Source organism: Cyrtonyx montezumae, unplaced genomic scaffold, assembly GCF_038088225.1.
Source record: "Cyrtonyx montezumae isolate F1298 unplaced genomic scaffold, pur_monq_1.0 scaffold_3, whole genome shotgun sequence".
Taxonomy (NCBI): domain Eukaryota; kingdom Metazoa; phylum Chordata; class Aves; order Galliformes; family Odontophoridae; genus Cyrtonyx; species Cyrtonyx montezumae.
In genome coordinates, this window is record NW_027072034.1 from 157600627 (window position 1) to 157616366 (window position 15740).

The 15740-nt window shown below is 41.6% G+C and overlaps 1 protein-coding gene across 2 annotated transcripts in view; it reads left to right on the plus strand.

Annotated features, from left to right (window-relative positions):
- Positions 1 to 15740, plus strand: part of SFMBT2 (Scm like with four mbt domains 2) — a 93425-nt gene that overhangs the window by 43682 nt on the left and 34003 nt on the right. The window contains exons 6-8 of one of the 2 annotated variants that reach the window (XM_065743777.1): positions 1589 to 1686; positions 13702 to 13803; positions 14376 to 14523. In XM_065743777.1, coding sequence (XP_065599849.1) covers positions 1589 to 1686; positions 13702 to 13803; positions 14376 to 14523 — 348 coding nt within the window. The remainder of the gene's footprint in view (positions 1 to 1588; positions 1687 to 13701; positions 13804 to 14375; positions 14524 to 15740) is intronic. The other variant, XM_065743778.1, reaches the window with a different exon arrangement.

Genomic DNA, 15740 nt, shown 5'->3' on the forward strand with positions numbered 1-15740 from the left:
AGATTTACCACAGAAGAATAGACGTGGCACTGAGTTGGCATGGTCTACAATGGTCACAGACATGGGTTGATGGTTGGACTAGATGATCTTAGTGGTCTTTCCAGCCTCAACAATTATGATTCTAAGTAAGAGGAAAACTGGTGAAGTAGGCACTACAAAATAATGAACAATTTGATGAAGAGGTAATTTCTTAACACTTGTGACCTCTGTACGTGGCTGTAAACAAAGGCTGGAAATGTAGGTTCCCATTAATAACCAGACAGTTGAGGAATTCACAATACAGCCCTGAAAGGTTAATGATTCCCTTTAAGTGTGTTTAAATTCATACGCATACCCGTGATGTCTGTCTGAAGTAGCAGAATTTGATACAGTGGAAGTATAAATACATCCACTTCCAGTGAGTGATTCTGCAAGTCTTGTTTTGATAAGGTCTTAAATCTATTGAAATCAGAGCATAAAATTCTCTTGTACTGTCAGTGCTAGGTGACAGTGCTTGCCAATTCCTTTTTTATATATGTTTCTTTTATTTCCTCCTTTAGAATTGTAAGATACCACAGTAAATCTTTGGTAGCCTGCAAATATATATGGTTCCTAGATGCACGGAATTTAAATGCAAATTAGACAGACTTGAACTGTGTTAGAAGTGAGTGAAGCCCCACTGACAAAAGCAAAGCTTTGCACTGTTCAGTCTTTATTGAGGTTCAAGTTTATTATTAAGTAAGTGTTCATTTCCATTTTGATAGTTGTTAAAATCTTTCTACCTATCTTGTCTCTTGAAGACCTTGGTATGAATGCTTGGTAATATCTTGTTACATACAGGATCGCTATATGTTTTCTAGGGTAGAAGTAAATCCAGTATAATGTTCTTCATCTTAGTATTGTTTTCTACATTTCTTTCCCTTGGTCATAGCCATTTCACTGCTCTGAAACATAAAAGCCTTGCTAATATAATGATTTAATAATGTTAAACCTGTGTAAAGAAACTCACTGAAAGCAGTGTGAATCTGTGGAGACATTACCTAAAAATGTAATGATTGGAATTCAGGAAGAGTAAGTCTCTGAATTGATGTGATGCTCAGTCAGATAGCAAGGATGGGTTTGTGTAGATACCTAGCTGAAATGTTCCATCCCACACCTACCCTCCTGCAAAAAACTCGTGCAGTAGTGAATTTTCAATGAACAGAAGCATTGTTAAGGGTATTTCTGCTTTTGTTCAAATATAAATAATATTAACTCCAAACCTGAGGCTCTTCAAACAGGAAAACATTTGGTATTTTTGTTATTTTCAAATAATGAGATAATATGGTTCTTTTTTCTTCAACAGAAAATGAATAATGTGTATGTTCCTGGGTTTTACTTCAACCTACAGAACACAATCTTCCTTAAGTGTGCCATTGCTCCTTGCTTTCGCATTGAATTTATCCACATTGTACAGCTTGGGTGTATATACGTGCTGTTCGTTTCAATTGAACCGTCCATTTTTATGTCATAGTAACTTTAGGCTGTTGGAAATCTTTGATTCCCAAACATTTACCTTTTGGTCTAGTATTTTTTTAATTATTATTATTTTTTTTAATGATTGCTTTAGATATCTATTCTCTGAAGACGATATCTGAGTGGAAATGCGCTCTGGAAAAATCCCTTAATGATGCAGCAAACTTTCCTCTTCCAATGGAAGTATTCAAGGTAAAAAGTGTACTTTTTTCAGTTACGTAGAATGCTTTAAAAATAATGCCTCCTATTTATTTCCGTGAAAACTACAACAGATGCAAAGAGCACAGTGACACTATTTGACAGAGCAAATTCTCTAATATTTTTCAGCATAATCACCATTAGCTGTGAGTTTTTTCCAGTGATGAGCAGCAGCCTGCATGCCACTTGTATAAAATTTGCACCAATGGAGATGACTGTTTCACAGTGTTTCATCACCTACCACCTCACAGTGTACATATTCACTGTTTGGTCTCCATAAATGTCCAGCAAGGGTTGATGAATGTCAGTGGGTGCAATTTTGTCTGCATAGAAGAGTTCAGTTCCAGCCCTTTGCTTCATATGCAGTTCCGTGTCAGATGTCATTTTGTCAGACCTCCCCTCTGCTGCCATTTGTCATATGGCAACAAAATGTCATGGAATACTGGTTGGAAGGTTCAACTTCTACTGCTCTGCCAACAACATCTGCCTCTGATGTCATGAGACGACATAATAAAATAGGAGGCATTACTTTTGTAGCTGCCCTAATACATTGCTACCTAGGATCACAAATGAGATGGTTGCATAAAATGCAGTTTTGTGTGAACTCTGCTCTCAGACACGATTTCTTGCCTTCTCCATTTAATAGATAGTGGAGGGGTGTGATCAACACGATTTCTCAAACATCAGCATTTCTCCAACACCATTTTTAATGTGTTTAGTTATGCAGACCTGAGTTTTCACAACCTGACAGCACAGAGCTATGATTATGAAAGTACTTGTAAACTCAGCTTTCTGTGAGCCCCTATGCTCAAATTTTCATCTGATTCTAAGCCACACAGCAGAGAAACCTCCTCCAGGGACCTGTAGTGGAAGCAGAAGATAATTTTCTCCCGTGTCATTTTTTCTGCACTCAATCTGATTTTTAATAGTTGGAGATGCGCTTCAGCCCTGAGGCACTGGCTTTAATATCCTATCCAAATCCACACTGAAATTAATCATGGCTGCTCCAGATAATCCAGATTTCTAGCTGTGCCCAAACTTCTTAATGTTGCAACCTTGATGTGGTGTGCTGGAGGGGTATGTGGGGAGGTGTGCTGTAGTACAGTGCTGCTCTGCTGTCTCCAGTAAAGTGAATCAGATCATAGAATAATTGAATCATTAAGATCTGAAAAGACTACTAAGAGCATCTAGTCTGTTCATCAACCCGTCCTCACCATGATCACTAACCACGACCCTCAGTGCTACATCTGCCCTTTTCCTGAACACCTTTAGGGGCAGTGACTCCACCACCTCCCTGGGCAGTTTGTTCCAATGCCTCATCGCTCTTTCTGAGAAGAATTTTTTCCTAATACCAAAATTCACTTCATAACCAACTGATCCTCCTCGTCAGCCACAATAGTCACCAGTGCTCCTGGCTTATCCAGTGTAGATACCTTTTGGGTTCCCTCCCATAAGCATTGTGACATTGGGGCAACCCAAAACACCCGTATGATTGGGAGAAGGCACCCAGCATGCCCCATTCTGGTACATCACAGCAACCTGGTGCCACCTTGTGAAAGCCCTGCTTAGGCTGAGATGAATGGGGAAAATTTGTTTATCAGCTTTTCATACAGAGAAGCATTTGAGATGTCCCATGTTGTTGCAGAAGTGGTTTTGATTCTTTGCCGCTGTTTTTCATACAGTGCTTCTGTCCAGAAACTATTAAACTTTGCAATTTCAAGATGAAATTGTATGGGGCAAGTATTAAATAGGGAATGCCTAATGTGTAAATTTTGTTCTTGTCTGTATGAAAGACTGAAGAATCTTTCTGATGAGGCTCGTAAAACATCCTTTTTTTCTTTTTTTTTTTCTGTCTTTATAAGTAACAGCTGTTTTACAGCCTCTTCTCAGCATGCTAAACTTATACCCACTTATTTTAATTATTGCATGAAGGTCATAAATCTAAACTCAGCAGATCCCCAGTGGCTGAGCTTCGTGGTTGGAGCTTGCAAGGGTGTTCCTCTTGGGCAATTCAGTGCCTTGGGATGCTTGAATGGTCCAAAAGGATATATGCTTGCAGCCATACATGACAAAAAGGCAGAGATAGGGCAGTATAGCTTCTTTATTTGTGCTGTGGAAGCCATTCACAAGGAAAGCTGAGTTCAGCGTTTGGTGTTGTTTGGGTCCCTGATTTCTGTGCTGGGCAGGCTGGAGGCTGAATGAATGGGTATTGTTTTGTTCTCCCCATTTAGAATGAGTCAACCCCATCTACTACCTGTTGATCAAGGAGTAAAATACATAAGATTATCTATGCTTGTGAGCATGTCTTCCTCTAGCAATGATTTAAACGTAAGTTAAGAAAAGTCTTTCTGAATGAGAATATTGTTGTCTTATCTTTCAAGGCAAGCCAAAATTCACACTTGAAAACTTTAGTAAGAACCCCGGAAGAGCCCAGCAAAAAATGTTGAATCCAAATACTTTTTCTTTCTTCCTAGTACCAGCACAGAAGTAATGTCTCTACATGGTGCCAGGGGACTCAGTGCTACTATAATTGTCATGTGTTAGATGAGGTATAAAACACAGAGTTTGACAGCTTGCAAATGTTAAAGATCTTGCTCCTCTGGAAAGCTGGAGATGTTTACTTTGTCTGACATGATAAACTGCCCAATTGATAAACGGAGCAATTACATTCCACGTTCCCTACAGAAATCCATCAGCAAAGTGTATATATGCCATGCAGACATGAACAGTCCCTGGAGTGAACACACACGTATTTGTTTGGCTGGATTGCAACTTAAATTGCTGTTGTTTGAGATGTACTTGGTGGTGGGCAGTGTCAGGAACACAGCATCAAACTGGTCCCAGGTGGTGGTGCTGGAAAGTCAGGTCTCTATTTGTTGAATCATAGAATGGTTAAGGTTGGAAAAGACCACCTGGGTCATCTAGTCCAACCATAACCATTTGTAGTGGGAAAAGTGGCTTCTCTTAGGAATTTGTGAGCACAACATTACTGTTAGTGGTGAAGCAGTTTGTTTTTCATGCCGTAAAGTTGGGTTCTGCCTGGGATCATATGCCATGGATTTGAGCTTGTATTATCACTGCTCAGCAACATAGCAGAACTGAGCTTGTGTGTAATGGTCTTCAGCAGGAAAACCCAAAAATCTCTTGTGAAAACACAGTCCTGATGGTAGAATGGGTTGGGTTAGAAGGAACCTTGAAGATCATGTAGTTCCAATCACCTGTCGCTGCAGGCAGAGTTGCCTACCACTAAATCAGGCACTATATGAAGTTGCCCTATCCAGCCTGGCCCAATCACCCCCCTCTTTGCATCCAAGGAATCATAGAATCATTCAGGTTGGGAAAGATGACTAAGATCATCTTGTCCAACTGTCAGCCCGTCACTACCATGCCCACTAAATCAGGGCACCAGAAATGAGATGTTATGAGCTGGCTATGAAAATCAGAGGGAAGGATGCAAGCAAGATCTTCCTTTTTTTCTGGTGCTGTTTTACACTTGGCCATATGTTGAAAGCATTTGTAAAACACTTCAGGATCCTTTGAGAAGGAACGTGATATTCAACTGCTAGAAAATGTCACTATTATATCGCTACTAAACATAGTGTTTTGCAAACTACACCTCCTGGAGAAAGTTTTTTTCTTTAAAAAGCTTATATTGTCATTCTGTTCTTCTTAGGAAACAAGTTGATTCTCAAAAAAAAAAAAAAAGTAAATGCAGACTGTTTTTTCAAGTGTGTTTAAATAGTTTAGGAACTTAAATTCTTCTAAAAAGCCACAACCCAAGGAAGCATGTCCCTTACTGTTTCTGTCCTGATTTTGGGATGCTTTAGGGATGCTAACTTTGGCGGAATGCCTGGGATAATTGGTGGCTCAGAGCACACCTGAGAAAATGTCCAAATATTTGGATATAAATAAAGGTGGTTATGCTGTTAGCAAGACCAGCTTAAAGCTGTGTAACATCAGTGGTTCAGCAGTGCCATGGTGCTTTCTAAGAGGAAGCCTGGCATCAGGAAGCAAAACTCAAAACACAGAAACTTTTAGCCCAAATATTTATTTCCCTCTGAACACACATTTTAATTTTTTTCTCAAGTGAAAGAACAGCTGTTTCTCTACACTGGCACCAGCCCAGTGAGATCCTATTTCTAGATCATAGAGTTATTTAGGTTAGAAAAGACCTTCCAAGATCGTCAGGTCCAACCACCAACCTGACCAAGTCTTATCACTGGACCTCGGCCCTTAATGCTGTGTCACACATCTCTTAAATACCTCTAGGGATGGGTTACCATCACCTCCCTTGGCAAACAGTGCCTAACCACCCTCTCTGTAAAGTGATTCTTAATTGGTGTCTGATCTAAATCTCCCCTAGTACTACTTGTGGCTGTGCTGGCTTGGAGCATTTAGGTGTTTCCCATGATTGTTAATAATAGCATTAAATGATGTTCAGACAAAAGGGATGATAGGAATCTCCTGTGGAAAATGATGGAGGGACAAGGTGAAAGCAGCCTCCTATAATTCAGGGCTGGGTGTGTTCCACAGTCAAAAACATGAGGATAAATATTAAAAAGAGCTTCTTCCTCTTCCAAATATGTTATTTTTTTTTTGTTTTGTTTTGTTTTGAAGTATTTCTTTATAATGTATTTGTATAAAGAAGAAGATGACATCTCTCAAGTTAATGCATTCTTCAGGTGTTCTAGTATGTTTGCTTCCATTATTTGGTCATCTGGAGGAGTTTCAGTTTAAGGAAGAGGATCTCAAGGGCTGCTTTTCTGCTCTTAAGTATCTAACCCAGACAATTCTGACTTGAATAGATGCACAGCCTTGAAATCTAACAGGGTTTTTCAGTCTTTATCCCTATAGTGGATAAGGACATGCTGATACAGCAGGTTAAAGCATCCATGCTTTTAATTTTGCATGGAAGCCAAATGCGAATGTTAGCAATCCCTAGCCTGTTCATGCACTGATGGCTTGGCTGGCCCTTGCTGTGCATGCTGTGCTTTAATAACCCATGAGTCGCCACTCAGTTAGCTGGCTGCCAGATTATTTATACTCCATCTGTTCTTCCTCATCCGTAGCACTTGCCAGCCCTTCTCCTTGGCTGCTTTTTCACCTGGCTGGACAACCTGCGTGGCCTCCTGTCCCCTCCGCTCTTCATATGGCTTTTGACCCACTCCTGTCTCAGCTCATTAAAGCCATTTATCTTTGTAAAACCTAATAACCATCATTAAGACTATCCTGAAAAGGTCTTTACTTACTGAACTGCCTTTCCAGCCCTTGAAAGCAAGGTTGTTTATCCAGTAGTAAAGATGGAATCTGATGGAAAGACTATCTTTGAAAAATCTTCAATTCTCTACAGCTTCCTCATGATTTTGGACTTTGCAAAAGAGTGCGTGAGGAAGAGTGATCCAAGAGGGTAAATGAAGTTAAGCACTGAGATGCCTAAGTGTCTGTTTGGCCTCACTGTATGAAAGTTAGGTTGGGAAGAGAAATGCTAGAGGGAGTTCAAGTAAAGCAGATGGGCTGAGTAGGAACCAGCTCCTTCACCCTGCTGTATTGCGTATCCTTCTGGTTGCACATTTAGCATATGTGCTTTTCTTTCTCCATTACATACTGCTGGTCCCTCAGGATGGTGTGAGGTTAGAAAAAGGACCCGATCCAATTCATATATGGCATCCTAGTTCTGTATGAGATAGTTTGTACCTGAAGTATCACAGAATCATAGAATGGCTTGGATTGGAAGGGATCCTTATCTACTTCTGCCCCATATGTAGTAGTCAAGGTTGCCTCCCAACAGACAGCTTGCCCAAGGCTCCATCCAGTCTGGTCTTGAATGCCACATCTCCTTGTCCATGGCAGTGTTTTCTACTGAAAGGGGTCAGTGTGGAGGCCAGGCTCTGAGCTCCTTGATCTAGCTATAAGTGTCTCTGTTCATTACAGGGGAGTTGGAGTAGATGACGTTTCAAGATCCATTGTAGCTCAAACAATTCTGTGATTCTTGGAGCACAGGTACTCCCATTTAGGGGATGGGTGATGCCCAAAAGTTGTCTGTCCAAAAATAGATTTTTTTTTTCTTTCTCAAGGGGAAACAATAGTCAGCTGTGGTCTCTTTTCTGGAAGGCTGCAATCCACAGTGTACATAGAATTTTTTCAAATCTTCTCTCTTCTAACAAATTTACATGGATTTTTTAATAGTGAGATGTTAGTGAGGGCAGAATCTATCCAGGCCTGTCTCTGTGAAGACTTGGTCCCTCATCACAACTAAGGCAGTTATTTAGAGGTGTGAGAAGAGGCACTGATGGCTTCATTTTGAGCGCTTGGATTAGCGTTCCCACTTGTGAAATGAAAGCAGAGTGTGTGGCACAGCAAGGATTCACTAGCAAACTCTTGTGAAATGGTGTGGCAATCCCAGATACTGAAATTCTCCTGTGAGATACTAAAAAAAAAATCTGTTTTGCCTCAGCCACGCGTGCTTCCACCACCCAGGCAAACCAAAGCCTGTGCTGTGTAGGAGGAGATCTTTGCCCTGGTGCCATCTGCAGCGGGCCGAGCTGTACGAAGAAGGTGTATTCAGTTAGACCGGCTACTCCGCAATGTTGCTGTTTCTATGGTAACTATTTTTATTCAACAAGAGGAGCTTAAAATCTGTAGGGCTAAATTTGATCCTAGGCAGAAGTGTCTGCAGTGTTTAAGGCGGCTCTTCGGTAGGTGTGGCTGATAGCTGGCTGCCATGCTCATGGCTTCAGGATCTCAGGACTTTCCAAAGCCTCCTTCCCGTCACGTTTTCATCCCACCCCACATCTCTGTGTTTTGGTCTCCTCGTGTGACTGCACTCACATTTTGCTCACAGGTCTGCTCACGTTACGTCTTTCGGGGGGATTTCTGCGTCCCTGCAGTGTGTCTTCAGAAAAATTGCTCAGTGCTTAGCAAAAAAAGTTGATGAATCACTGATTCATCACTGATTCATCACAAGACTGATTCACCTGCAAATAATGCGAAGGATTGCAGCTGGGAGGGTTTATTTATTTATTGCTTAATTAAAAAACAAATACCAGATTCCTGTAGAGGCAGTTTAACCACCGCTATTACTGTGCTTGTGACTGGTTACCACATAAGAGCTTTGTGATTAAAATTAGGCTATCAGAAGCAGACAGTGTCTTGAAGAATTAGGGAAAACATTGGAGGAAGCAATTTCTTTCAAAACAAATACTGAGTTAAATAATTTGTTTCTAGCCATACAAGATGGAGCCTACTTCTCTGTCTTTAGTAGGTTAAGTCGGCAGAGATGTGATTGAAGGCAAGAGCATTGCACAGAGTTGCATCTGGTGGGGATTAAATGAGGCTCAGGTCACTCACTGATTAATTGCTGTTAACAATCAGCCTCTCAACTTTGCAACTTCTCAGTGTTCAGGCTTAGCTCTGAATTTTGTACTAAGTCCAAGTGGTATAAGTGGTGTGAGTGAACAAAAGAACTGAGTTTTGGGGTATTTGAAAATCGGGGTTCAAATTAGAGCTTTTCTTCTTATCTGTACACTATGCATGCTTTTTAGTTTAAAATGAAATGGCTCCAGTTTAGTATGTTGAGGAGGGTGGGCTAAGAGTGAGCATTTCAGAACCTGTAGGAGATGCCCTTCTTTGGATTTGTGGACGCAGCTAGAGCAAGCAGTCCATCGCACAGCTGCCCTAAATGTCACAGGCAAAAACCATTTAGTTTAACTTAGATCCCAGTACTGTCTGCATTGCCCAGTTCAGTGTAAAAAGACTTGAGCAAAAGGGCAGGTGATTAAGATGATTTTGCAGTATATCTTTCTGAGTTCAATATCAGTGCTTAATGGAAGTTGGTGACTTTTTAAAGCTTTAACAGTGTCGCCCACACCTGTGCATTCATGAAGCCTGGCTACATCCTTAAGTCTAAATACTTCAGTAAATCTATTTGTGGATCCTGTTTGGAATGAAATTTAGGCTCTCAAATTACCCGGATACTTTTGAAACCTGCATTGGTACTAGCTCATTAGCTATGAAGGAGAAAATGAGACAGGTATCTCAGCACCTAAAAAAGAGGGTTGGGAATTAAGAGCCAAGTTTTTCTCCCAGCCCCATTGCTAGTTCTTGTTTCAGCTTTTCTAACATTCAGTCCTGCAGCAGGATGCAGTGAGGTGTTGCTGGTCGCACAGAGCTGTTGCAAAGCCATTGAGTATTTACAGAATGGTTGCAGAAAGATGTGCTGAAAGAAGATGCAGATAATAATGCAGATGAATATTGAAGTGGAGTTGTCTTTCAGTCTGTGCACTGACAAATTTGCAAGCGCATGATACTCTAAGAGGGAGGCTGAGTTTAATTGCTTCTTGGGATTTGTAGTGAGAGTTGTGACAGCCTTGGCTTTGCCAGTGGGTTTGGGCTGTAAGTGGCAGACGTTCATTCAGTGGAGGGTTCTGCAATTTTCCATTCATTACTTGTAAGTGCCCTTCTGGGCTGTAATCCATCATGTTAGAGATTGTGACCCTTTGAATGAATGAGCGTGGTTCTTGTACCACGTTAATTCAGTGTACGTTCCTCAGTATGATTTTCACTTTGCTCTAAGCGATTTCTCAGCATCAGGCTGGTTTTCTTGACTGCTTTCCAGCAGCAAGGGCTGGAAGGTTATTTCCATTGCCCACACAGGGCTTGTGAACCCTGAGACAGGCTTGCTGCTGGTGTAAATGTGTGACGGTGGAGCTGCTCCTGGGAAGCACTGAATCGTAGAGTCATTCAGGTTGGAAGAGACCGCAAAGATCACCCAGTTCAACTGTCAACCCATTCCCACATACCAACTAATCAAGTCCCTCGGTGCCACATCTCCACAGTTCTTGAGCACCTTCAGCAGTGGTGACTCTACCACCCCCCTTAGCAGCCTGCTCCAATGCCTTACCACTCTTTCTGAGGAGAAATTCTTCCTAATATCCAACCTGAACCTCCCCTAATGGAAATTGAGGCCATTCCCTCTTGTCCTGTCACTCTTACATGGGAGCAGAGGCCAACCCCCATCTCTCTACAGCTTCCTTTTATTTTACTGTAGAGAGCAATAAGGTCTCCCCTGAGCCTCCTTTTCTCCAAACTGAACAATCCCAGTTCCCTCAGCCTCTCCTCATAAGCCCTGTGTTCCAGACCCTCACAGCTTCATTGCCTTTCTCTGGACGTGCCAATGGGCCTCAATATCCTTCTCGTATTGAGAGGCCCAAAACTGAACACACTACTCAAGGCATGGCCTCACCAGAAGCCAGCCAGCAGGAGCTGAGGTCCACCACACACCAAGCTATGAAATGCTCCAGTTGACTGTGCAACTGCATTTGAAAGCAAATTAAAACTCACTTGGAATGGTGGCTGGGAATAAATGGCTGATAACATCTTCTTAGGTGGCTTTGAACACTACGTGCAGTGGGGAAGGGTTGGTTTCTGCCACCCAGCAGCATTTCAGGTGTTGCTTTTGCCATGCTGTAGATTCTGGAGGGAGCAAAGGGAAAGTCTTACCCCTTCAGTCCTCATCTTGCAGCTGCTTTTATTTAACAGGCATCTTTCCTGTCAATGTGAATAACGGGAGCTGAGTGCAGTTCATTATCCAGTGTTTCGCTTTGAGTCTAATACTAATTAAAAGCTTTGCCTTCACTTCTGTAGAACCTATTCTTAGGAATTATGTAAATTAATTAGAATTTTGAAGAGGAGCATATGCCAAATCCTCAGCAATTCCCTGCTGCCTGAAGAGAACGGCATTGGGATCTTTTTTTCTTTTTGCAGCTGCAAAAATCTAAGGCTCTTAAAGCAAATTTTAATGCTTCTCTTTTACAAATATGTGAAAGAGATCAAATATGCAGACCCTGACCATTTGCCATGGCGGTACAATATCAAGGCTTTTTCACCATGAAAGCTTTTCCATCTCAAAAATGACATTTAACACAGACAAGCTTTTTACTTCCACAGCCCTTCTCCAAACAAAAGTATGTTCCTGACTCAAAGAGAATTTTCTTCCTCAAAAGGGAGAGATGCCTAAGATCCCATGAGTTCCCCACGGGAGTTTACTCTTGCTATTAATTTAACGAGAAAGATGTTTACGTGCTATGCTGAATGAGAAGGGAGATTTGATCCTGAGATACATAGCACATGGACAAAAGGTGATAGGCTTTTCAAGTAAAATAAATAGCGTTAAATGTTGTTTGTGTTACGATTTTTCCCACTTGATTATTTTTTCCCCTTTGAAAAAGGCCATAGTTAAAAAAAAGGAGCACAGCCAAAGAAAATAAATAAAAATGAAAAGTAATATTGTTTTAAGTATTTTGATCTCAGTCAAGAAATCACTTGCAAAGTTGATGAAACCACTTGCATGTTTAAGGATAAACATGATTAAGCACTTTGGTAGATCTGGGCTTATTATGTATTGAAGCCGGATGCGAGCGTGAATTGAATCCTGGATCTTTTGATGGGAAGATGCTGCAGTGTAAACTTGCTTCCAGATGTACAATTTGCAATGCTGCCTCATATTTGCAATCTCATCATCTGAGAGATGCTGGATGTGGATCTTTGTGTAGGAAAGGAGGCATCCCTACAGTCCAGATGCTGTCTGCCTTTGGAGGTTGGAAGTTAAATGCCAGTGAGTTCTGATTTTTGCAGCCATCATCTTTTCCTAGTGGTAAAGATGGCAATTTTGATAACCTTTCTCTCCAATGCAGTACTTACACTAAGCAGCTTCAGTATACAAGGAGCCAGGTTCTTTTCCCTGAATCAGCCTCTTACTCAACAAAGCATTGTGAATCTGACAGAAATTGGTCTCCTGGCTTGCTGGGACTTTGGTAATGTGGAAGTAATTGCCAGAGATTGGACGTACATCTGATGCTACACTGCAGGACACCCAGACTCCTGAATGTCTGTTCCAACCTCAGCCATTAGCTCATCGTGGTGTTTTGGCCTGTTATTGCTAAGTCTTCCTCAGTTTCCCCATTGGAATATGCTTTCCCTGCTGTGAAACTAAAGTCATTATGAAATTTTTCTGACTGCTTTTTGGTTCTCACATGAAAGGCACCGTAATGTTGCAAAGATAGGTAAGATGAAAATAACTGTTCCTTCAGCCTTGATTGGAGCTTGTAAAAATCCTTATCTCTAATGGCACCAGGAATGTAAGATCCCAAAATAGAAGTCATTAAATCTACAAGCGAGAACAGTTCTTAGGAAAGAAAGTGCAATGACATACAACTTCAGATCAATAGGAAATCATTTTAGAACAAGAATACAATATGTAGCAATGAATGTTGATGGCAACTACATTGCTAGCCACTTATTAGATACTGAGCTTTCTGCATATGCTTTGGAGTTCAGCGTGTGTGTGCTTTAAATACAACAGCTTTTCTCTTTATGCTTGTGTTGGCAAATGCATGGATCGTTCAGACAACCTACGTTGGTTCAACGTAAAATATAACAGTTATTGGAATTTGGTTGCTAGCCTGAATGCTTATTAGTCATGGACATGAAGATGGAGTCATTTGACAGATGTAACACAATTACGGCAAATGAGTGAGTTGAACCTGTTTTGTTTTGGAGGCTAGGGGCTGCATCCTGCTGATACCCCAAAGCTGTTGTGTGTAGACAGGTTTGATCCTGGATGAAGGTGTTGTGGCAGGCATGCACCTGTGTATTTTTCCACCAACAGTTTCTCTCATTGCTCACGTTTTGGGTTCATGTTCAGTGCTCTGGGTCTTATTCCACCTTTGTTCTCCCAGAGAGAAGACCTTTCCATGTTATGGTACATGAAAACCATCCGTTTTTATTTGATGTCCTACAGCAACCCAACATCCCATCAGGACAAATCAGGGGCAGTTAGGTCTGCTTCCACCCACAGGAGGTACAGGAGCACCCTGAAGGAGACAGCAGTCAATCTGCTGGTCAGCTGAGTGACTAAATCCAACTGAACACCTTTCAGATAGATTTTCCAGTGTGTTGAGCCTTCCTTGGTGGCTGGAGCTGACACACCACCTGTCCCTCTTCTTTCCCCAGGACCATGCTGATTTGAGAAACCACTTCTTCACTGTGGGGATGAAGCTGGAGGCAGTGAATATGAGGGAGCCGTTCCATATCTGTCCTGCATCAGTGACTAAGGTAGGCTCCCAAAAAAGAATGAGGGCTGAAAATATGTTTATGAATCTCCTGAGTGATTTCCACCATGTTTAGGAACATATCCATGAACATTCCCTTCCTCATCAACTGTTGTATGAGCATCACTAGATGACTATACATGCACTCATCCTATGAAGAGGAACACATCAATCTAACACTTCCATGCAGATAAAGGGAATCTCTTTTATCCCTGTCTTCTCTCCATGCCTACATACTTCCTGTGATTCTGTGTGGAATAAAACTGGTTGGAGGGGATTCTTGTGTATGTTACCCACAACCTCAAAAGCAGAAGAAAGGAAAGCCATAGGGTCTCCAGCATTGTGTCCAGCCCCTGCTTAGCTGTGGGCACACTGGGTGAGCAGTGCTGCTTTCCCTTGCCTCAGTTTACCCATCTGCATGTCTTGATATCTTTGGTAGAAACACAGGTTTAAAGCATTAGGTAAGAGTGGGTTGTTTCAGGGGTGCTTTGATTCCAATTTGTTTCAGCTTTATATGTTCCCAGGTGTTACAGCAAATTTAACATCAAATTTTATTTCTACTTTTTCATCCCTTAGGTTTTTAACAATCATTATTTACAAGTGACCATTGATGACTTGAGACCTGAACCCAGCAAAATCTCAATGCTTTGCCATGCGGATTCCTTAGGGATCTTGCCAATACAGTGGTGCCTTAAAAATGGAGTCAATCTCACGCCGCCCAAGGGTTTGTATTACTTCTCAATGGTTTGCAGCTTTTGTACGGCCTTTAAAACCATGCTGCTCTTTGCTGCAGAGCATCACGCTAAGCATCGCTTTCCAGAGCATCTTTGTTGAGCCACTGAGGCTCATAACAGCCTGTGAACATCTCTGCAAATGCATTGCTGATGGATTAATGTCTGTCTGAAGCAAACTGCACTGAAGCCTAGGAATTTCCTGTAAAACACATCTTGGTGATGCTTTGTGTGTGTAGACTGCTAAAGAGCATTAAGAGCCATATTATGTTTGAGACAAACCAGGCAGCTTCACTATAGCATCCCCTGCTATACAGCACTGAGCTGCAAAGCATGTGGAAATCTAAACGTCTCCTGGATTCAAATTGTGCCTCACCAGTTAGCTCACAGCTGCCTGCCCAGAAGCACATAGGCATTTTTACTTACCTGTCCCAAAAAAATCCCAGACGAGTGCAAATTGAGAGCAGTGCTCAGGTCAGAGCCAGGAGGAACAGGCTCCGACCGTGCTATTTCCCATCTCTGTAGTGGTGCAGTTAATTAACTGCAATTTCAGACATCCACCTGTGGTGCCTTAGCAATGTTTCTTCACTTGCAGAATGTGTCGGCTCTCTGGATTGTTAGATGTTTTTTTTTTTAATCTGGTCAGGGTGTCGAACTTTTGCCAAGAAAATGACATTGCTTGAGAGAGGAAATGCTTTGCAAAACTGTCCTGTGAAGTGGTGTACATGCATATTCATTGTCATTTTGGAAAAAAAAAAATGCTGTTGACAGTCCCAAGGAAGTGAAAGGCTATTCCCTGCCAGATTTAAAGACCTCTTATATATATATCCAGCATGTGTGGTTTGAAATTCCCACCAAAGTCTGGGAGCACTGTGTGTGCAGCTGCATGTAGTACCTCTGTGATTAATCTGTTGCTTTTACTGAAAGAGGCATACTCTGTGGATGCTTTATCTTCCTCTTGCTTAAATACAAGTGTAAAGATTGTGCCTATGTAAGTGCTCTGTGGTCAGCATTTTGTTTTTTCCACCCTGAGTTCACAAGCAGCTTCCCCCAGGCCACCTTATTAACTCAAACAGACCATAGACCAGACATTTCTCTTTAAAGGGTCATAGCTTAATAGTTTCCACTCCATGCTGGTACAAAGCCTGTTTTATGGGCCAAGTGCATGCAAGCTCTCTTTAAATGCCTGCATATTTAGAAGTATCTGTAG